This window comes from Aethalodelphis obliquidens, unplaced genomic scaffold (genome assembly GCF_003676395.1).
Source record: "Aethalodelphis obliquidens isolate GAN/ISIS:26980383/991018 unplaced genomic scaffold, ASM367639v1 scaffold2, whole genome shotgun sequence".
Lineage (NCBI taxonomy): Eukaryota > Metazoa > Chordata > Mammalia > Artiodactyla > Delphinidae > Aethalodelphis > Aethalodelphis obliquidens.
In genome coordinates, this window is record NW_020837946.1 from 25,115,061 (window position 1) to 25,139,844 (window position 24,784).

At 34.8% G+C, this 24,784-nt stretch overlaps 1 protein-coding gene across 4 annotated transcripts in view; it reads left to right on the forward strand.

Annotated features, from left to right (window-relative positions):
• Positions 1-24,784, forward strand: part of ERBB4 (erb-b2 receptor tyrosine kinase 4) — a 1,127,099-nt gene that overhangs the window by 935,727 nt on the left and 166,588 nt on the right. For all 4 annotated transcript variants that reach the window (XM_027122307.1, XM_027122329.1, XM_027122298.1 and 1 more), the window contains exon 20: positions 23,130-23,315. In XM_027122307.1, the coding sequence (XP_026978108.1) occupies positions 23,130-23,315 (186 nt within the window). The remainder of the gene's footprint in view (positions 1-23,129; positions 23,316-24,784) is intronic.

The following is a 24,784-nucleotide window of genomic DNA, read 5'->3' on the forward strand; positions in this document are numbered from 1 at the left end:
CGCAGGCCCAGCGGCCATGGCTCACGGGCCTAGCCACTCCGCATGTGGGATCCTCCTGGACCAGGGCACAAACCCGAGTCCCCTGCATCGGCAGGCGGACTCCCAACCACTGCGCCACCAGAGAAGCCCTAGGTGGGACATATTTTGATGTAAATTTCTTGAACTTTGACTAATTATGACAAAGATAAACTACAGAAACTTAAGTATTTTGATGCTTAAAATAATCCCGGCCCCAGTAAACTGAAAATCCACAACTTTGATTAGTCTCACCAAGGATAACTTTTCATTGACACAGAAGCTGAGAGTTGACTTTAATAATCTTCTCTTTATTTTGGAATTATTTTTCTATAATATTTATAAGCACAAATATTTATATTTATTAAGCATTTGAGAATAGAGTCTGAGCCTGAATAATGACAGTTAGGCACATGCTTTTCCTTTACTTGATTCTAATGTACTATATATTTTTAGAAAACATTTTCTCAAAAACATATTTCTTCAAATGTTTAATTTCTCAGTTTACCTGTTCATGTCATTATATACATTCAGGCTCTTTGTGAATAATTATAAATTGCATTGAAAAATTTTAAAATCATAGTGAAATTAATAAAATAATTTAATACTTAACATATCTAATTTAATACTTAAATACTCTGATTTTTAAAAGTTGTAAATCCTCAAAGGCATTTTTTCCTTGTTTTTGCTGTCAATTGTGAATAAATTAATATTGATTTAATTTTTTAATTAATTTTATTTAATTATGAGAACAGTACACATAGCCTTAGAAATAACACATTTTCATGAAATTGAATGTCTTTCTACACCTACATCCTTTTATTTTTTTCCTATTTCATAAGTAAGTTTATAGGCTTGGCTTACTGCCTCATCATTACAATTTTTTTAGAGATGCATTATATTAATGTGAAATATAATGATGAAAGAATTTCATTTCATTTAGTAAAACAAGATCTAAATACCACAAATAATTAAAGTATAGCTAAAATATTTAGGAAAAAAACATAAATGGATCTGTGTATGGATAATGTTAGGAGGAAGAGAGTGAAATAATTGGATTTAATTTATATATTATATATACACACATATATAAAATATACATATGCTTTATATATAATTATATATGTGTGTGTATGTGTATATGTGTGTATATATATATATATATATATATATATATATACACACTTAACATCAGGATACATGTATCCACATTTTTCTTTATGAGTACTTAAACATGAAGTATGATTTTGTGTTTCTTATTCACATATATTATGTAATTTTAATCTTTATATGCCAAATTCCTGGGCAAAAGTTTAAAATTCAGTAGTACAGAAAATTAGTCCAGTGTTTCATTTTGACCTATGATTTTAATCAAAATATATCACACCCTTTCCAGGGATCTAGAAAGGAGTGCTAGACTTACACATTTGGATTGATAAATATTAAACAGATTAGTCCTATCATTTAGAATATATGTTATTCTATTAGCCATATTGGTACTCCACTCTCATGTTCTTAATGAACATTTTATTTTTAAAAGTACAAATGACCATTTACTCAGTGAGTTGCTCATCTTTAACATCAAGTATTTTACATGTGCACCTAGGAATTACAAGCAAAAAAGCACAAAATGCCAAGAAATAATACAAATATATTTGAAAATTACTGGCTCAGCTGAAACCTGTTGTGCATTTAACAAAACCAAAGAGATGTTTCCTTTTGGAGGTACATCTGAATTAAGTATGCAAGCTATGTGTGTTGAAACATATCAGTTTGTAATTGAATTTTCCTTGAGGTCATTCAGACACACACAATAGGCATGGCTTTTGCTCTTGCAATTACTTTTAAATTAATGGGGAAAGGAAAATATCTAGTATAGTATCTTTCTTTTCATAATACATTTTTTTACTCTTCTCAAGAAAACGCATAGTCAAATGAAAAATAGAAGTTCAAATTGCCTTTTAAATTGTTTGAATTCCACTGTTAAAGAAAACCTGGGGAGCAAATTCAAAAGAATAATTTCTTTCTTGTTTCTAGTGAACATTTTTAGAATTCAGAAACAAATAGAAAATATTTTTAATTAGTATAGTTGATGAAAAATTACCACTGTGACCCCTCTCTAATCTCTCTGCTCATCAGTTACATTGTTTATATTACCATGTCATATCTACAGAAATATTTTTTAAGATTTTATTTCTCTTATATTTTTTAAAGTTTAAGAGATAGAATATAGTTCTACAGATATTCATTTGTTGCAAATAATCACTATATTCTAACTTTTTATGATGGATACATTGTTGAATACAGTTTATTTTTATTTTAGAAAATATAACTATTAAAAATACAGAAACATAATTTATCTCAAAATATAATTTATTATACTCTCCTCTCAAAATCTTGGGAATATAAATAATTCCTAAATGATATTTCAATAAATACTTGTGATTTCTTTTTTTATGTGTTTGGCTCTGGCTTCTATTTACCAGAGCTTGTTATAAAATTAAAAAAATAAAAATAAATTACTGAAATTCATTCCTCTCAATCATTCCATCTCTCAATGGTACGGTTTGAAAAATACTTGTCACATTGTAAGGAATAATAACAATTTTTTAAAAATCTGCAGTGTCACTGAAAACATGAAACTTTATGAAATGAAACTATTTATACATGTCATGTTACATGCAATTCATTCTTACTTTTAGAATTTGACTTGGATACATATTGAGTGCTAAGTAAATCTTTGCTTGTTGATCAAATTTTTTCCATTATTTGACGTTTTTCTTCTGAGAAGCACACTGTACCATTAAAAACTCTTAGCTCATAACCACAATATCTGTATTTATTTTCAAAGACATCTAAAGTCATCTGATGACTACTAAATGAAGTATTTAAATATTTCCATCACATTTTCAAAGAAAATATATTAGATGTGCAAAAATGCTTTAATGCTATAAAGCACCATAACTCTGTACTGATATTGCAGATATCCTCAAGTGTATTGCTTCTTTAATCACACTTAACATTTAATTGCATAGTTTGCACTTAAAAATCACTGAAATTGGTTTAGAAGAACCTTATAAAACTTGCTTTCTCTGTACTATGATTTTAAAAATTGAAATAAATATCAGGTTATGATGTTCCAGTACATGTTTTAACACATCTGTGAATTTTAATTTATATAAATTTCAATTAAAATACCTAAAAAACGAAGAATTTATTTTTTGAGTGGGTTTTACATACCATTTGAAGATTTGATGAATAATTACTCTGCATATATGAATTCTTTTACTTTTAATCTAAGTAACCTATGTAAGTATTATCATAAATAATAATTTTCTGGTTCCTCTGATGAAACAGACTGAAGCAAATAATTCTTGAGAGTTTAAGTGCCACAGAGGCATTTTCTAATAATACAAAATTTTCATAATCATGACTGGTGACTTTAAATTTTGATTTTTTAAATCTCAAAAATGATATTTAGCTCCTAGTACCAGTTCCATCTCAGTTCAGTCTGGTTCTTAGTGGAAGGACTGATGTCATGGCCATCAGAACTTTAAAATTTAGATAATATTTACACAGGGGCTTCAGAAATTCTGGAAGCTATAATAATGTAAAGGATCAAGAGGAGAAAAGATTAGTAGAATAGCCTCAGAGTTTGTTACATCCCCACGTAGGAGATAGGAATACAACATAGCAACAATTAATAGAGACTACAGACAAAAGTCACTGCACCTTCCCTCAAAAAAGCTGTCCCCATATATATCTATAAAGAACTGAGAGATTGTTAGACATTCCACTGACTATTGAATACTGTAATTTCTTTTGTCCTTTTCAGAATTGTTTGGTAGAAAGTCAAAGAGTAATTGTTAATGCCTGTATTAGGCAGAGAAATTGTGTGACCATGGCAATGAACCAGACTGACCAATACTGTCATGAAATTTGGTGGAAAAAAAATGATGCCATGGGGTAAAGTGGATTATGAGGAAAGTACAATGAGTTGTGGGAATGAAAAGAAGAAACAGAGATGCTGAGAAGCAAAATTGTATTCATATTGGATGAAAATCCTTTCCTACTGCAGGGAAGGAGAAGTAAAAGAGAATCTCTCCTTCCAGAAAGAAGCGGGGGAAGGTTTTTTATCTTGACTTGTATATCAGGTTTTTATCATCCACAGGACAAACTCCTCAATATTCTCTGTAACTTACTGAAGGATTTTTTTTTTTTTAATGTGAAGTAGGAAACCCCAGCCCAGATCACAAAATACAAAACCTGAAGACCCTTTTTAAAAAGGTGTTTGGCAAGCTAGGCATTTATTTCAGATTCCTAAGGATGCAGTGTGCTAAAATCTCATTACCTTATTCATGGACAGCAGCTTCCTCACCTCTTGGCTTTCAGACCACTTCCCTATGATTTATCCTGGGGACAGTGCTGCCAGAATATGTGAGTTTCTTGATCAAGGATTTTGACAGAATAAAATCCAAACGTCAGCCTATCATTTAAACTCCTACAAGCCCTAGTACCAGCCTCCCTTTCCAGTTTTATTCCTTACTGTTTTGTCATGTGCCAGATGCTCCCTATAAGCAGATCTAGTTGTATTCCCCATGCATATGACACTTTCCCACTTTCTTAATTTTAGAAGGAAAGGAAATAGTTATATTGGATAACTGATATGTACCAGATCCTGTGCTAGATTCTTTCCTATATATTATGTGAAATTGTTGTTACACAAGATGAGTATTATTGATCCTCAGCTGTATACAGCAGAGGAAACTGAGGTTTTGACAGGGTGAATGACTTGCTTCTTATCATGTTAACTAGTAAAAGAGCACACTCTGGAAAGAAGTTTTGCATGAATCAGTGTTCATACCTCTTTCTCCTCAAAACACCATCCAACCCATGTTATTTATTCTTTTATAACATGTTCTTCCCGCATTGTGATATCCACACTCAGGTTTTTCTTCTCAACAAAGCTTTTATTTTTTTTTTCCTGCATTCAGTTAGAAGATAATCTCTGTCTTCCATACATTGTTATAGGAATCTTAGATCATAAATATTCATCATAACTGTTATTAATGTTCATAACCTATTTTTACTAAAATTTAAAGACTTCTAGGATATCCTCTATTTATAAGTAGAATATATGTCTTTTTAATTTTTGCATCCTAGTGGAATGTATAGAGTAAACTTCAATCAATATTGGGCATGAGTTAATGAATGAATGAAAGAATAGCTAGCTATTTCCTATGAATGCTCCTGAACTCCATACCGTTATTAATAAGGTAATATTTAACAAAATAACCCTTATAGTGCTCTCCACTACTGTTTGAGTTTTCTGATGATGAATATAATGGCCATGAATTGACTTTTCTGAGGGCAGTCATTATAGAAATCTCAGTTACCATTCCATTTCTAAAATATTGTTTAATTTTCAGTGGCTGGTTTCAAATGCCAGGTCAGGATTGGAGGCCTTCTCGCAGAGATTCTTTATGAGGTATTCCTTTTTCCAATGCCACTTTCTAACCCTTACACAGTGTGTGTCTTGCCACAAAACCACACATTCCTTTGACTCAGAGCCTCCTGAAGCAAAGACATTAACAATAGGGGTCTTTTGTAACACCATATATTTTCTTTCAGGGTTTATTATAACTCCTTTTGTGTCAGGTGGTAATATTATTTACTGCTACTATATCAAAAACATAGAAACATCAATAACATTAATGCAGATTTTTACTAGTGATTGCCTCTAACTGAATACTCTTGACATCAGGATCAGTGTAGAATATTAAAATAACATTGACATGAATATTTAATATAAGAACTTGCATATAAATCATGGTTTCAAAATTTAATATATCTGATGGCAATAATTAAGTTCATTATAAAAAGTAGAGGAGATAAGAAAGAAATAAATGATAGGACAAATGATTTCTATGTGTGAATTATCCTATATGAGCATGAGACTAGTAACTGAAAAATGGAGACTTAATTAAAGTCACTCAGTATTTTATCTGGAATGAATCATAAAGAACACAATTCAGCCTGCTCTTTTACCAGAAGTATATTTAAGATATTTTATTAGTTTTTAAGGGAGGGTTTTCCTATTTTATTTGGTTGTTTGTTGTTATATGCCTTTAATATAATTGGGATTAATTAACAGATTCTTTTTGTAAATTAGAAACACAATAGATGTCTTCCTTTGGAGAATGTGCAGTATCTATAGGAAAACAGAATTAATTCCCCAAATTATACAAAATAGCAAATCATGAAGTCCTAAGCAATTAAATAAGAGCTATTACCAAAATTACTAGATTCTGATCTATTTTAAGTCAAATTTAATTTTTAAATATATTGATTGAGACTCCTAGAATCAAGTTCTCCTGTGCAGAAATGAGAATAAAGATGTGAGTTAGTCTTTGTCTCTTCCTGCAAAGGTTATTCAGCATTTTACAATAGGAGGATTAATTTTAAGTAGTTGAGGATAAATTGTGCTCAGGTGATTTATCAAAAAAAAAAAAGTACCTGTTAGAATGTCACTTCATAAAGTTTCCATTAATAGGTTGATCTTATCAATGATAGTTCCTGCTAGGATACTAAGATAATGACTACAAAATCAGCTGAGTCCTCCTGGTTACCTGACATCAACAACTCATGAGGAGACATCATGGTAGAGACAGTCTTGGCTGCGGATACAATGGGAACCAGGTTCAAATCTCAACTTGGCTACTTACTAACTTTAGGATCTTGGCCAATTGCTTCTCCTTTTCAAACTACTCTCCTTATCAGTTAATTGATATAATAATACCTGTTGGACAAGTTTGTCCTGAGAACTAATTCTGTTCATATGGAAAATCAATAGCATTGTGCCAGGTACAATTCAACAACAAGCAGCAGTTATGATCTGATGAAATTCTTGAATAGGTGACTTTAGAGGGACTATGTTTACTAAAAACTAGAAAGCTATAGGGGAACTAAAGACAGGGCTTACCCAACAGGTCAAATAACCTTATAAAAATTGATTTTCATTTATAGAGAGAAAAAAATGAAAGCAGTAGACACTATTTGGGAGCTAATAATTATTCCTTCCTCCCTAGCTGTAGACTCTATAGCCTCAGATGATTTATTCTGATTCTAGGAAGTTGATGTTTTCATTCTTTACAGAAGATTGCAGTGTCCTCTCAGAAGATCCATGTTGGACCTTGCTGAGCTTGTTCTTCTATATCAGTCCTGAATGGTTAATTGCAGACACCTTTGTGCATCTCTTTCTGTAACTTTGCTAAGATTAATCAGTAAGTGATTGTCTCTGCCCTAGACACAAGCATGCACCAGTACCTCTTAGTCTTTATCATCTACTTTAACCCAAATTGCTATTTACTGTTATTACTGTTATTGTGGTTACTATTTGTTACAGAACAAATTTGTGCTGTCCTTGAAGTTCTCTTGCAACTCCATAAGCTACCTTTGGCCTTCTCCTAATGTTTCATGATTACCTTTATGTTGAAAGTAGGAAGAGATTTTTCCAGCTCTCCATGGGCTTAAATAGGAAAAGAATAGCTTATAAAGGGCTGACAGAAAAAATATTTTTTGGTCGATTTACCTACCTTTTATTCCAAATAGCCCTACTAGACTTGAAAAAAGATCAAAGTGCCCATTTACCCTGGGGCTGCAGTTTTTTTCCAGACTCCTGGCTATGCCTTTACTACTCAATGATTTCACTCCCTTCAAATATAATTAGTTTAATACAAATGTAAATGTAACTAACATTTTTAAGAGTCTACTAGGCACTGCTAAGCTCTTTGCCTATACTGTATCATTTGGCTATTACATATACATGTGTTAATTTTTAAATGAATTAAAATATCTGCATCATTTAGATTAGACCAATATAGTACATCCAAACTAAAAGAAGGTTTGGCAGCAACATTAATTGTAAAACTATGTATAAAATCAAGGCAACAATGTTTAAATCTCACCTTTACTTTCCAATAAGTTGGTTTTTGTTGCCTAAAGCATTGGATGGAGAAGGATTTTGAGTCCTCATCCAGTCCTTGCAGGAATACAGTAGTTGTATTAGTTTTCCTTGGCTGCTGTAACAAACTACCACAGACACGTTGACTTCACAGAAACATTATAGCACATTTCTGGAAGCCAGACTTCTGAAGTCAAGGCGTTGGTAGGACTGCATGCTTCTGCATTTTCAGAAGCTCTAAAGGAAAATCTGTTTCTTGCCCATCCAGTGTCTGGTGGCTGCATATGTTCTGTAGCTTGTGGAAGCATCACTCTCACCTCTGACTCCTCTGGTATCTGTATCTAATCTCCTTATGCCTTTCTCTTATAAGGATAGTTGTGAGGGCATTGAGGGCCCACCCAGATAATCCAAGATGATCTCCTCATCTTGAAATCCCTAACTTAATCATATCTGTACAGACCCTTTTTCCAAATACAGTAAGATTCACAGGTTCCTGGGATTAAGATGTGGGCATATTTGGGGATTTTCCTTTAGAGCTTCTGAAAATGCAGAAGCATGCAAGATTAAGGGTATCTATGTAGGATTCCAAAAAATGCCAAGGATTTTTTTTTTTGTAAGTTATAGCAAAAACACACTGGAATTAGTGGAAAAATCAGCATTCTTTTTACAGCAGCAATGTGAGTCTGAACGTAACTAGGAGTCAGGTTAAAAATACATGGAAGGGACAGGCTCTTTGGTGGGGCTAATGGCGGAGTGGAGGGCTCACGCCAAGGAGTACTTCCCAGAACTTCTGCTGCCAGTGTCCTTGTTCCCACAGTGAGCCACAGCCACCCTCTGCCTCTGCAGGAGACCCCCCCAACACTAGCAGAGGGCAGACAGCAGAAGCAAGAAGAATCACAATCCTGCAGCCTGTGGAACAGAAACGACATTCACAGAAATATAGACAAGATGAAAAGGCAGAGGGCTATGTACCAGATGAAGGAACAAGATAAAATCCCAGGAAAACAACTAAATGAAGTGGAGATAAGCAACCTTCCAGAAAAAGAATACAGAATAATGATAGTGAAGATGATCCAGGACCTCGGAAAAAGAATGGAGGCAACGATTGAGAAGATGCAAGAAATGTTTAACAAAGAACTAGAAGAATTAAAGAACAAACAAACAGAGATGAACAATACAATAACTGAAATGAAAACTACACTAGAAGGAACCAAGAGCAGAATAACTGAGGCAGAAGAATGGATAAATGACCTGGAAGACAGAATGGTGGAATAAACTGCTGCGGAACAGAATAAAGAAAAAAGAATGAAAAGAATTGAAAGACAGCCTAAGAGACCTCTGGGACAACATTAAATGCAATAACATTCACATTATAGGGGTCCCAGAAGGAGAAGAGAGAGGGAAAGGACCCGAGAAAATATTTGAAGAGATTATAGTTGAAAATTTCCCTAACATGGCAAAGGAATTAGCCACCCAAGTGCAGGAAGCACAGACAGTCCCATGCAGGATAAACCCAAGAGAAACATGCTGAGACACATAGTAATCAAACTGGCAAAAATTAAAGACAAAGAAAAATTATTGAAAACAGCAAGGGAAAAATGACAAATGACATACAAGGGAACTCCCATAAGGTTAACAGCTGATTTCTCAGCACAAACTCTACAAGCCAGAAGGGAGTGGCATGATATACTTAAAATAATGAAAAGGAAGAACCTACAACCAAGATTACTCTACCCAGCAAGGATCTCATTCAGGTTCAATGGAGAAATCAAAAGCTTTACAGACAAGCAAAAGCTAAGAGAATTCAGCACCACCAAACCAGCTCTACACCAAATGCTAAAGGAACTTCTCTAAGTGGGAAACACAAGAGAAGAGAAGGACCTACAAAAACAAACCCAAAAGAATTAAGAAAATGGTCATAGGAACATACATATTGATAATTACCTTAAAAGTGAATGGATTAAATGCTCCAAACAAAAGACACAGGCTTGCTAAATAGATAGAAAACAAGACTCATATATATGCTGTCCACAAGAGACCCACTTCAGACCTAGGGACACATACAGACTGAAAGTGAGGGGATGGAAAAAGATATTCCATGCAAATAGAAATCAAAAGAAAGCTGGAGTAGCAATACTCATATTAGATAAAATAGACTTTAAAATAAATAATGTTGCAAGAGACAAGGAAGGACACTACATAATAATCAAGGGATCAATCCAAGAAGAAGATAAAACAATTCTAAATATATATGGACCCAGCATAGGAGCACCTCAATACATAAGGCAACTGCTAACAGCTATAAGAGGAAATCGACAGTAATATAATAATAGTGGGGGACTTTAAGACCTCACTTACACCAATGGACAGATCATCCAAAATGAAAATAAATAAGGAAACAGAAACTTTAAATTACACAATAGACCAGATAGAGTTAATTGATATTTATAGGACATTCCATTCAAAACCAGCAGATTACACTTTCTTTTCAAGTGCACACGGAACATTCACCAGTATAGATCACATCTTGGGTCACAAATCAAGCCTCAGTAAATTTAAGAAGATTGAAATCATAACAAGCATCTCTTCTGACAACAACGCTATGAGATTAGAAATGAATTACAGGGGAAAAAAACGTAAAAAACACAAACACATAGAGGCTAAACAATATGTTATGAAATAACCAAGATCACTGAAGAAATCAAAGAGGATATCAAAAAATACCTTGAGAGAAATGGCAATGAAAACACAATGATCCAAAATGTATGGGATGCAGCAAAAGCAGTTCTAAGAGGGAAGTTTATAGCTATACAAGCATACATCAAGAAACAAGAAAAATCTCACATAAACAATGTAACCTTACACCTAAAGGAACTTGAGAAAGAAGAACAAACAAAACCCAAAGTTAGCAGAAGGAAAGAAATCATAAAGATCAGAGCAGAAATAAGTGAAATAGAAACAAAGAAAACAATAGCAAAGATCAATAAAACTCAAAGCTGGTTCTTTGAGAAGGTAAACAAAATTGATAAACCATTAGCCAGACTCATCAAGAAAAAGAGGGAGAGGACTCAAATCAATAAAATTAGAAATGAAAAAGGAGAAGTTACAGCAGACACTGCAGAAATACAAAGCATCCTAAGAGACTACTACAAGCAATTCTATGCCAATAAAATGGACAACCTGGAAGAAAAGGAAAAGTTCGTAGAAAGGTATAACCTTCCAAGACTGAACAGGAAGAAAGAGAAAATATGAACAGACCAATCACAAATAATGAAATTGAAACTGTGATTAAAAATCTTCCAACAGAGCTTCCCTGGTGGTGCAGTGGTTGAGAGTCCACCTACCGATGCAGGGGACGCGGGTTCGAGCCCTGGTCCGGGAAGATCCCACATGCCGCGGAGCGGCTAGGCCTGTGAGCCATGGCCGCTGAGCCTGCACGTCAGGGGCCTGTGCTCCACAACGGGAGAGGCCACAACAATGAGAGGCCCACATACCACAAAAAAAAAAAAAAAAAAAAAATCTTCCAACAAACGAAATTCCAGGACCGGATGCCTTCACAGGTGAATTCTATCAAACATTTAGAGAAGACCTAACACCCATGCTTCTCAAATTCTTCCAAAAAATTGCACAGGAAGGAACACTACCAAACTCATTCTATGAGGCCACCATCACCCTGATACCAAAACCAGGCAAAGATACTACAAAAAAAGAAAACTACAGACCAATATCACTGATGAACATAGATGCAAAAATCCTTAACAAAATACTAGCACACGGAATCCAACAAGACATTAAAAGGATCATACACTATGATCAAGTGGGATTTATCCCAGGGATGTAAGGATTCTTCAAAATACACATATCAATCAATATGATACACCATATTAACAAATTGAAGAACAAAAACCATACGATCATCTCAATAGATGCAGAAAAAGCTTTTGACAAAATTCAGCACCCATTTATGATAAAAACTCTCCAGAAAGTGGGCATAGAGTGAACCTACCTCAACATAATAAAGGCCACTTACAACAAACCCACAGCAAACATCATTCTCAATGGAGAAAAACTGAAAGCATTTCCTCCAAGATCAGGAACAATACAAGGATGTCCACTCTCACTACTGTTATTCAACATAGTTTTGGAAGTCCTAACCATGGCAATCAGAGAAGAAAAAGAAATAAAAGGAATACAAATTGGAAAATAAGAAGTAAAACTGTCACTGTTTGCAGATGACATGATACTATACATACAGAATCCTAAAGATGCCACCAGAAAACTACTGGAGCTAATCAATGATTTTGGTAAAGTTGCAGGATACAAAATTAATGCCCAGAAATCTCTTGCATTCCTATACACTAACAACGAAAGATCAGAAAGAGAAATTAAGGAAACACTCCCATTTACCATTGCAACAAAAAGAATAAAATACCTAGGAATAAACCTATCTAGGGAGACAAAAGACCTATATGCAGAAAACTATAAGACACTGATGAAAGTAATTAAAGCTGATACCAACAGATGGAGAGATATACCATGTTCTTGGATTGGAAGAATCAATATTGTGAAAATGACTGTAATATCCAAAGCAATCTACAGATTCAATGCAATCCCTATCAAATTACCAATGGCATTTTTTATGGAACTGGAACCAAACATCTTAAATTTTGCATGGAGACAAAAAAGACCCTGAATAGCCAAAGCAGTCTTGAGGGAAAAAAACGGAGCTGGAGGAATCAAACTCCCTGACTTCAGACTATACTACAAAGCTACAGTAATCAAGACAATATGGTACTGGCACAAAAACAGAAATATAGATCAATGGAACAAGATAGAAAGCCCAGAGATAAACCCACGCACCTATGGTCAACTAATCTATGACAAAGGAGGCAAGCATATACAATGGAGAAAAGACAGTCTCTTCAATAAGTGGTGCTGGGAAAACTGGACAGCTACATGTAAAATGAAATTAGAATACTCCCTAACACCATACACAAAAATAAACTCAAAATGGATTAGAGACCTAAATGTAAGACTGGACACTATAAAAGTCTTAGAGGAAAACATAGGTAGAACACTCTGTGACATAAACCACAGCAAGATCTTTTTTGATCCACCTCCTAGAGTAATGGAAATAAAAACAAAAATAAACAAATGGGACCTAATGAAACTTCAAAGCTTTTGCACAGCAAAGGAAACCATAAAGAAGACGAAAAGACAACCCTCAGAATGGGAGAAAATATTTGTAATGAATCAACAGACAAAGGAGTAATCTCCAAAGTATATAAACAGCTCATGCAGCTCAATATTAAAATACCAAACAACCCAATCCAGGGCAGAAGACCTAAATAGACATTTCTCCAAAGAAGATATACAGATGGCCAAGAGGCACATGGAAAGATGCTCAACATCACTAATTATTAGAGAAATGCAAATCAAAACTGCAATGAGGTATCACCTCAGACCTGCTTGAATGGACATCATTGGAAAATCTACAAACAACAAATGCTGGAGAGGGTGTGAAGAAAAGGGAACCCTCTTGCACTGTTGGTGTTAATGTAAATTGGTACAGCCACTATGGAGAACAGTACGGAGGGTCCTTAAAAAACTGAAAATAGAATTACCATATGATGCAGCAATCCCACTCCTGGCATATACCCAGAGAAAACCATAATTCAAAAAGACACCTGCACCCCAATGTTCATTGCAGCACTATTTACAATAGCCAGGTCATGGAAGCAGCCTAAATGCCCATCAACAGACGAATGGATAAAGAAGTGGTACATATACACAATGGAATATTACTCAGCCATAAAAAGGAATGAAATTGGGTCATTTGTTGAGATGTGGATGGATCTAGAGACTGTCATACAGAGTGAAGTAAGTCAGAAAGAGAAAACCAAATATCGTATATTAATGCATATGTGGAACCTAGAAAAATGGTACAGATGAACTGGTTTGCAGGTCAGAAATTGAGACACAGATGTAGAAAAGAAACGTATGGACACCAAAGGGAGAAAGCCTTGGGGTGGGTGGTGCTGGTGGTGTGATGAATTGGGTGATTGAGATTGACATGCATACACTGATGTGTGTAAAATTGATGACTAATAAGAACCTGCTGTATAAAAAAGAAACAAATACATGGAAGGATACAGATTTGAGCTACAGTGGAATAAATAATAAATGGGACGTGGCACAATGTTAGATATGGAGTGGAATGCAAAACATTAGAAAAGACAATGCCAAATATGAATCCAAGGTTTAAAACCCAAATTAGAAAATGTTTCTGACATCTACAAAATTGGCAAAGTTAGCAGACAAGCTTTTATCGAGAAATTTACTTTGTGTCTTAAATTTGATATCCAGTAGTTTATCTGTATCAGGATGACCAGAAGGCACTTGAAATATGAGTTGATTCCTGAGATGAGGTAGGATGGGAGGGGGGCATATGATACAGATTCTGTTTATTTATTAATAAAACTGTATTGCCCCCTTACTAAGAGCCATACACTCTACAAGAGTTTGATAACATTATCAGCTAATATTACTACTCTCAGAGAAATCATTAGAGATGGTGGTGGAAATTTAACAAATAAGTCAAATAAAAATGGAATAGATACCACGATAGGGGAGCTATACCTATATAAAGACCTATTAGTTTCTGCTCAGAGATGACGGTTGAAATTGCAGGAGTTGAAAAGAGTGGTTGGAATATGGGCACAGCATAATTCTCATGTCTGGATATTTTGACAGGTATTTTGCACAGATATTTTGGATACGGTCATGATGGATTTTGCTTTCCATCTTTTAAATAGCCATGTTATTAAACCTGAGAAACCACAGAATTCTGCAGTTGACTCCATGTGTTTCTGATAACTCTGTCATATTTCTTAGTTATAAGATATAAGGATGCAAGAGGTTACAGATGAAAGCAAAGAATATTAGGGACAAAGCTATGATGGCATTTCCACATTTAAGGTATGGGAGGGAAAAGCAGTGCCAATACCTGTAATAAGAATACTCAGAGAGACCGAAGATTCAGGATAGAATAAAATGCTATCATCAATCACAGAGAGATTTTCAAAAGAGGATGGTGGTCAGTGAGGTATCAGCATGCAGAATCTCAGGAAAATGTTAAGAATGAGGGAATAACTCATTGACTAGTGATAAGGAGGTTACTGGTGACTTTTTCAAGAGTACTTTGAATAGTTAGAATGTAGGAAAGTTGCAGAAAAACTAGACCCCTAAGGAGCGAAGGACTATAAAATGAAGAAATAGCCAATGAGAATAGCAAATATTCTCAAAGTAGAGAAGTGGAAAAATTGAAGGAACTTTCATTTTTAGAATATAAGACATCTAAATATATTTGTGGGTACAGTGAATGTGCCAATATGGAGTGAAAATAAAGTCATACTAGAGATAAACAAAGGTAAAATTATCCAAAGGAACACAACGGAAAGATGTCAAGAGCACATTTTACAGAGTAAATATTGTGAAAGGTAGAAAGTGTTGTTTTGTTTTGTTTTTGTTTTTATTTTTCCTGCTCAGAGATACAGGTCATAATAAATGTAATAAAGAGTCAATAAGAAATTAAAAACTAAAACCAAGGGCTATTTTTGGAGGATCAAGTCAGGAGATTTGACAAACCTCCATGCATCTATGCTTTTCTCTAACAACACTGGAAAGTTTGAGAATTCAAATGGTGGGAGTTGTCTTTGGCCAAGGGGTGTCAAAATGGGAATATCGGGGGGAAAAATTATAGGATGTGGTAAATGCTTTATTATAATAGTTAACATTGGCGTTTAGGCTAAGAGAGAGATAAGTGAAGCAGAACAGAAACAGGCATTAAAAAATTAAATTATTAAAAATAAATCCAGTCTTCTTTCCATAACTTAAAGGCCTTTCATGGTCTGACCCCTACTTACATTTCCAATCTTATCTCATGCCATTGCAGCCCTTTCTAAATTCCAGACATGGGTATTCTCAGAGCTTCCAGAATTTGCCAAGCTCTCAGTCTCTTTCTTCATATTTGTCTATCTGACTTCTCATAATTCTGATATCAGGGCACATTTTTTGACTACCCTTATCTAAAATAGCTCTGCCACCACCGTTTTATTATCTATTGCAATACTCTATTTTCTTCATAACCCTTAATGCAATTTATACTTACTTATACATCTGTTTTATATTTATTTGGTTTTCCTGTATATTGTGTTGCCTCTCCCAGGAGAATGAAAGCTTCATGAGGATAGAGAAGCTTCAATCACAGTGCTAGGCACATAGCAGGTCCTCAATAAATATTTTAAGTGAATACATGTATACCATAGGATAGGAAAATATAATAAGGATAGAGAGAAATTCAGTATAACTAGGGGTAGAGGGAAGATAGAAAACACAGTCAGAAAGTAAAATTCTACCTTGTATAAAATTATTCACAAAGGTCTTAATTGTGTAGCATTGTTAAGTAATATGTAGATCTAAAATTCAGCCAGCAAATGGGTGAATGATGGAGAACAGAGATGGAAAACTGCTGACTCCAAAAGTTAGAAAGATCCTAATTTGATTGTTCAAGTTCACAAAAATGATACCAGGGATTGGAAAGGAGTGCCACTGAGCAATGTAGACACACTTAAACTGATGGCATATTAATTCAGTCTAATTACTGCTCACCTACTTGCACTAGTGAATTATTATTTATTCTAGACATGAGGGAACAGATGCAGCTTTCATTTATTTTATTATCTGGGTACCATCTGCAGCAAAACACATTTGTAAAACATTATTATGGACCAATAATTTTATCTCATTTTTCATCACTGCTGTCACTAATATCTTCTTTGTTCTCTTCATCATCATCACCCCCACTATCTTTAGGAGAGGCATTTGTTTTAAGCATTCATAAGTCTGCTGACAGTTTCATTAAGCACAATTTTATATGCCTGTGTTAATTGTTTATCCTTTCTTTTTCTCTATCCCCCTTTTTTTATCTTATCCCTGAGGCAATGAGATTTTCCCCATTTTCAGCTGGAGGGTATTGAATTAATGGTCCATAGACATAATGAAACAGTGAAAGTTGGGCTGAAGTTAACATTTTTCAAAAACAGAATAGCCCATAAGTTTTCAATGACCATATGTTTTTTGTTTTTTGTTTTCTTTTTGTGAAATTCTAACAGCATGAGTGAGAAAACAAGCTTAAGTGGCAAGGTTTAACATCTGAAGGCTGGGCAAAATGATGCCTTAGTGTGACAAATGGTATTGCTCACTTTTATTATTGTACAGAAATGTCTTTCCTTCAGAATGAAATAGAGGTACAAATAGCATAGGCTAGAGAATAATGGCACACATGCTTCAGAGCTTTTTATCTATGCCCTGGTCATCCCTTGATAGTTAAAAAAAAATGTCCTTATTGAAACCAGAACTCATCGTAAAGAAAAATGTTTCTGCTTTAGAGTTTTCAGTGTAGCACCTGTTACAGCCTTCCTCTCTGTCCAATGAGAAAACTATTTAATTCACCTACAAGAAAAATTTTGTAAAGCAAAAGGGAAAACAAAGACAGAAAATAATTTCATTTCTGGAAAACTAGATAATATACCTGTCAACTTGTATGTATTCCAGTGGCCTTTGGTGACATTTTCTAGTGACAGCAGCAAAGATTCCAAAATTGCTTCCATAGGCCCCACACAGAGATAGGTAACAAAGGACGTTATTAATTTTAACATAGAGTAATTTATTGAAACCTAACACTCCATTATTAAAATATTGATTTTTTTTCCCTTTCCATCCTACTCATCACTCTAAATGAATCCACATTCTCTTCTCTTTATTTCTTCCCCTATCCCCCAAAAAAGCCATCTGCTATTTCCTTTATGAAAAAATAAAACCTACAATTAGTATCGTCGTGTTCATCTTTTCTTTCTCAAAAAACGAGAACTGTTATGCAAATACTCTGCAATTTGGTTTCAAATACTCTTTGTAGTGTGATGAGCAATTTTCCTTAATACAACCCCAGCTTTTTTGCCAGGACTTACAAATAGATTTTTTAAAAGAGAACTTTCATGGGACTTTTTTACACTCTTCTGATGTAAACTTTTCACATGCATATTTAGAATGGAAATATCATTACTCCTTGAGTTGTAAAAGAAAAAAATTTGTTTATGTATTTCGTCCTGAAAAAGAAGGCCTGAAATAACCTTAAAATCTTTCTTTTACCTTAAATTTCACCGTGTTCTATATCATAGGAAATGGCCTGTACCAAATAATACTCACAGGAAATCAGAGAAATATATTTTCTTCGGCCTTTTCTGAAAGCATATTGTAAGTGATGGCAGTTTACCTGTAGGTGCAAATCTGTTGCTTGAGTTGCTCCTCAGGAGCTAAAGTATCAATATAATTTGACCCAATTCACTCAGGTATGGCTAAAGTCAGGTGTTTGGTGCTGTCTTCTTGTTAATAAATAAGCATCTACAGTTCGAAGTGCTGATAGAATGGAAATTTTAAAATTACAGTATGTTTACTGTCCTAAGAAATAGCACTGTACTAAGAATCAGAAAACCCGAGTCTTAACACTGATCCTGCTGCCTACACATCATATGACCTGGGGCGGTAATTCTGCTCAGCCTTGGTTTCCTTATGTTACAGCTGAGAATGGCTGCCTCCTTTGCTTCCTAGAGTTACAATGATGATCAAACAACTGTTGCATGTTACTTCCTTTGCAATGGATGATAGAGACATACATTTGATGGAGATGTTCCAGGGGTTCTCAAAGTTCTATGTTTCCTACAGTAATTTCTCCTAGGGATCTTGCTACAAATGTAGATTCTGATTTACTTCGAGACCTGATTATCTGGGAGTGGGGTTTGGAAAGCTACCCTTATAGTGATAAATCTAGGTCGATTTGATGGACATGAAAAACTAGAGCCACCAGAAGAGAAATAGAATGCAATTAGCATACATTTAATTTAATCAGATAGCTAATATTTAATATCTAATTAAATATCTAATTTGATACTTGATTGAGTTAGATATTTAATTTAATTATGTTTTGCTTATTTGTTGGTGTCTATGTGTGTGCATGTCATAATTCAGTGAAGGAATCCTCTGGTTTATGCTTTTAATATTAATGTTAATTACTATTTAATTAGTTAATAAAAATACTACATTAAATAATAGATAATGCAACTTGGCTAACATTTCTATTTGTACTCTCCTTATAATTACATTAGTTTGCTTTATTTCAAATGTTGACTGAAATATACAGGAAGCAAAACCAAAATGTTTCCACCTCCTGGATCCAAATAGAGCCATATTAGTAGCAATAACTCAAATTTCTGGCTTTGCTAGTTGTGCAGAAACTCCCAACTTCAGTGGAAGCCTTCCCAAATAGTTTGGGAAGGGCTGCGTGTCTCCTATGATCTTACACAACAGTCTCCCAGTTGCAGTCACCCTGTAGTATCTACAGTGTTTTTTCTCACCAGCTCTGGTCTCCATGTGGAGCTTCTCTTTTCTCTGAGCCACTGAGAAGTCCTACCTCGGGACCATTTGATTGGTACCACCTGAGAATAACACCTGAAAAACAACAGTTTCAGCTTCTGCCCACAAAAGCCTCAAAAATAATGTGCCTTGAGTTAGGCTGAAACCCCCTTACCAACTTATTTCTTCTGTTTAGCCTTATATCTATCCCTTCTCTGGACACATATTCATACTGCCCCACCCTTCCTTCTTCAAGAAATAAAATGTTATATTTCACGTAAGACCCTGGCTGTATCCAGTAAAATCTATATACTCTGTCAGACTTACCCCATAATTATGAATAATCTTTAGACTCAGCTGAACTCAACACTACTCAAATAGTAGTGGAGGTTAAAAGTGAATAATGTCCTTCAAGGCTAATAATGGTGAAAGACAGCAGTCACAAGTGACCCTCTTTTCCTTCCCTGCCCCCATTTTACACTGCCCAAGTAATCACTTTCAATTTTCAGCAATTTCCTCTTTTACTTAACTCTCTATCTAAATAATATGCTTATACTGTCAACTCTTGATTTTTCAGTTTTATGCATCATATACTAACTTTTCATTGTGAACAACAGGAATGTACTTCACTTCCTTCCCATCACCACCTTGCAGAAATAAATCTTCCTTTTCTTCATTTTCCAATATAGTCATATGATATTTGCTTATATTGTTTCATGTTTATGTTGTTATGCTTATATAACGACTCCCAGCTGCAGCTGTGCTTTATAGCAGATTTCCCCAACCCCCAGGCCACAGACCTGTAGTGGTCCGTGGCCTGTTAGGAACCAGGCCACACAGCACGAGGTGAGCGGCGGGTGAGCGAGTGAAGCTTCATCTGTATTTACAGCTGCTCCCCATCGCTCACACATCTGCCTGAGCTCCGCCTCCTGACAGGTCAGTGGCTGCATTAGATTCTCACAGGAGTGTAAACCCTGCTGTGAACTGCACATGTGAGTGATCTGGGTTGCACGCTCCTTATGAGAATCTAATGCCTGATGATCTGAGGTGGGGCTGAGGCAGTGATGCTAGCACTGGGGAGCGGCTGCAAATACAGATTATCATTAGCAGAGAGGTTTGACTGCACAGAGACTATAGTTAATCAATGGCCTGCAGACTCATATCAAAACCCTATCAGTGAGTGGCAAGTGAAAACACGCTCAGGGCTCCCACTGATTCTGCATTATGGTGAGTTGTATAATTATTTCATTATATATTACAATGTAATAATAATAAAGTGCACAATAAATGTAATGCATTTCAATCATTGTGAGCCATCCCCCTGCCCACCCCTGGTCCATGGAAAAATTGTCTTCCATGAAAACGATCCCTGGTGCTAAAAATGTTAGGGACCACTGCTTTATAGTAATTATGATGACTTTCTTTTCTTGTGTGTATCTTGTGTTTTACCTCAAATTCATTTCTTTGTTTTACTTTTGCTTAGTTTTCTGTGTATCTATCACTAATTTGATGGTCAGATTCAGCTAGGAAAATATGTATACTCTTAATGCATTTTAAACTCATTAGGTTTTCTATCAATTCCGTCTTCTTGCATCATCTTTTCCAGAGCAATATGTCCTACTGCAGTCTGGACTGGCTACTATCTCAGGCTTCTGTATAGCTTTTATTCTGGAGTATCCCTTCTGTCATTTCCTTGTTTCCTCAATTAAATGTACTTTTTTAACTGCCTTCCACCTTTTATTAAATGAGCACATCTAACAGAGAAAGGAAATGTGAGATAATCATTTTTTTTTAATTTTTTTTTTTTTTTTTTTTTTGCGGTACGCAGGCCTCTCACTGTTGTGGCCTCTCCCGTTGCGGAGCACAGGCTCTGGATGCGCAGGCTCAGCGGTCACGGGTCACGGGCCCAGCCGCTCCACGGCATGTGGGATCTTCCTGGACCGGGGCACGAACCCGTGTCCCCTGCATCGGCAGGCAGACTCTCAACCACTGCGCCACCAGGGAAACCCCGATAATCATTTTTAAGAACAGATATGTCTGTATATTTACTCACTTGGTTCAAATTTTGCTGGATGTAGAATTTGAGGTTTAAACAAGACTTCCAGAAGTTTGAAGTCACAGCTCCATTTGGGAGAAGAAACTGGAGCGTGGCCCCATCTTTCACCATATATAAATTTACATGATCCTACTATTTTCACCAGAGTATTTCTCTTTCCATTGCCTGATATTCAGTCCACAATCCCTTTGGTTTAGCCTCTCCTAAGGATGACAGGGAGAAGGAGATCTGTAGTCTAAGTGCATCCTAAATGGACTTTGAAAAAATCCTGATGAAGTCAGTCCCTCCTGCTTCATTTATGTATAGTGGTTCGTGGTGTAACACTACTGAGCCTTTGGTGTGTAAACAAGTGGGGCAAATTGGATTTCTTTTCAGTTTCCCCCCTACTAAGTTAGGCTTCAGATTTCTTACGTTTGCTAAGTCAGTTACTACTAGTAAGCCACTTGCTACTTTTAGCATTCCATCCTCATTTCTTCTTGTGATTATTGGTTTTGGCTTTTTATTAATTACTCTGTTGTTAAAATGGTAGAATTGAGAGGAAATGGAGGTAAATGTGTATATCAATCTGCCATGCTGTCTTAAAGAGAAGCTCAATATAGCTTTCTGTCTTCAAATATTTGTTTGAAACTTTTCAAAGCTACAAGAAATATTCAAGAATAGTACAATGAACACATATTCTATATGCATACCTGCATATAGGTAACTGATTGATAATAAATTGCCATGGATGTGTCACCCACTCTGTGTGTGTATAAGGTCATATCAATTTCAAATTGGACTGAAGTTACTTAAAATAACTGTTGATTGAAGGCTAACTTTAGGATGTGCTAAATAACCATAATATGTCCACACTCTATCTCCATTAAGCAAAGCTGCCTTTATGATTATGAAAAAGAATTTAGAACTGTTTTCTCACTTCATGAAACGAGAAAATTGGAGTATACAAATTTGTACAATCTCGCCTCTAGCTCTCAAAGTTTATGGTTCTATGAATAAACATCACTTATAATTTTGAAAATGAAATAAATTTGAGTGAAAGCAAAGTTATGGAGCAAAATGTCTTATTAAAATGTTTATCTTTCTGCATAAATTCACAATAGGCATATTGTTTGTAATTGTTTATAATGATATTTATAATTTATAAATTACACCTGTGTATGCTGTCTGAATCCACGCCAATAATGAATGAGTTAACTTTGAATCGCCTTATTTGTAACTGAGCCACCTTATACAAGTAAGTGCATTTGTACAGATTATTGGACTCTAGAACCAAAGATCAAAGGTTAAAAATCTACAGTATAAATTAGGATTCAATTTCAACTTACTTTGCAGTAAATAAAATCTATTATTATTCATATCACAAAAGAGAAAATACTGCTATTAATTTTATATGCAGTTATTCTATAATATTTCCCATTTTGTATAGTCTATTTTTCATTTAATTTCACTTGAATTAAACCACTTTAGAAATATAATAGCTACAATAATGTCTTTTCACTTTTAATTGATTCCACTGAGTGAGAGTACATTTTCAAAATTATTATCAACACTATTAGTACAGGGCAAATAACTATAATGGTAAAGAACTTTGAGTTTAAACAATGGTGTTATATTTTTTTCTCTTAGGAAGCTCTGATCATGGCAAGTATGGACCATCCACACTTAGTCCGGTTATTGGGTGTGTGTCTAAGCCCAACCATTCAGCTGGTTACACAGCTTATGCCCCATGGCTGCCTGTTGGATTATGTCCATGAACACAAGGATAACATTGGATCCCAGCTATTGCTTAATTGGTGTGTCCAGATAGCTAAGGTAAGTGCCCATCACTTCTGTCTTTATATTTCCTAATCTAGAACAGTTTGGGTATTCAGTCTATTTAAATAAAATAAATTATATTTGCTATATTGAAAGATATAGGGAGGTATTTTCATTCAAACCACAGATCAATCTCATAATCTATTTATATATTTTGGGATTATTGTACTGTGATGTTTGTGTTATATTGACCAGATACCAAAACAAATAACTTATTGGTCAGGAGGAAAAATTGTTATACTGGATTTGTTTGGCTTTGTTGTTTTTGTTGTTGTTTAGGAATAGTTTAGTTAACAAAATTCAAGAAGGAAAAGATTGAAGGTTTGAGTTGTCCCATTTTTAGATGATTTTGTTAGCGTAGCATGTACGTTCAATTCTCAGAATTACAAATGATCAAATTCTAAACATTTTTCTAGACATTTTGATAACTCTCGATTGGTCTTTAATAGTTGTCTTTTTGTTGTTGTTCCTGGTTTTGTTTTTGTTTTTTTGTCTGGCACAAGGTCTCAGTCATATAACGTATGTTAGGAGAGTGATGTGGATTTCAGTACCTGGGGTGATGGAAGGAGATGGTTCTATGTGAAGTAGAAAACATGTACTTGCTTCTTGGGGACTATGTTTTTTTTTCCACCTGAGTTAACGGATCTTCAAAACTTTCAGGAAGGGCCAGAATTCTGGATTTTTCTCTAAATTTAAACCTTGGCTCAAACTTTTGAAACACCCTGGGAGCCAAGCAAAGCTTTCACATCCTGTAGTCCACCAGTGTGCAACTTTGGAGTGCATACTTTAAGTTCAAAGAAGCCATTACAATTTTCTATACCAAGATAAATAGGTCTGGGATGAGTTTTAATTCACTATTCTCACTCTTATTTACACCAAAATATGACCTGATGTTCTATGAATTCTACAGATCTGATCATTTTAGCATTTGTATAATGTAAAGGCCAAAATGTCAATCCAGTAGTTTTAGCCTATTTCTTTTTACAATCTGAGAGTGAATAAAAATACATCACCCAAAGAAGAAATTGGAGAAAATTCTTAAAATGCAAACCCAAAAAATTATTTGAGGGAAAAGCCCAGTTGAGTTTTCTGTACTGTAAATCTTGATATAGTCTCCTTATGGACCGTGTATTACAGTTTTGTGAATATCACATGGCAGACTCACAACGGAGAGGATCCTTTACAGTAATGAAGTTTGAAATATCACTCTTCAAAAAGTGATTTAATTATCTAAGAACTTCTATAATTTATAAGGTGAGCTAAATGTAAATGTGCGATAGACATTCTCAAATCATCCTAGCACTATAAATGAAAACAAAACCAAGTTTTGAATTTCTTAGTTCTTCTCTATATTTCCTGCAGTCTTCTCCATAATTTAGGTTTTGTCCTTAGGGATTCATGGCATTAATATATCATTTATGCAAGACTGTACACTCTAATAATAGAAGCTACTTTGAGTTCCCTGA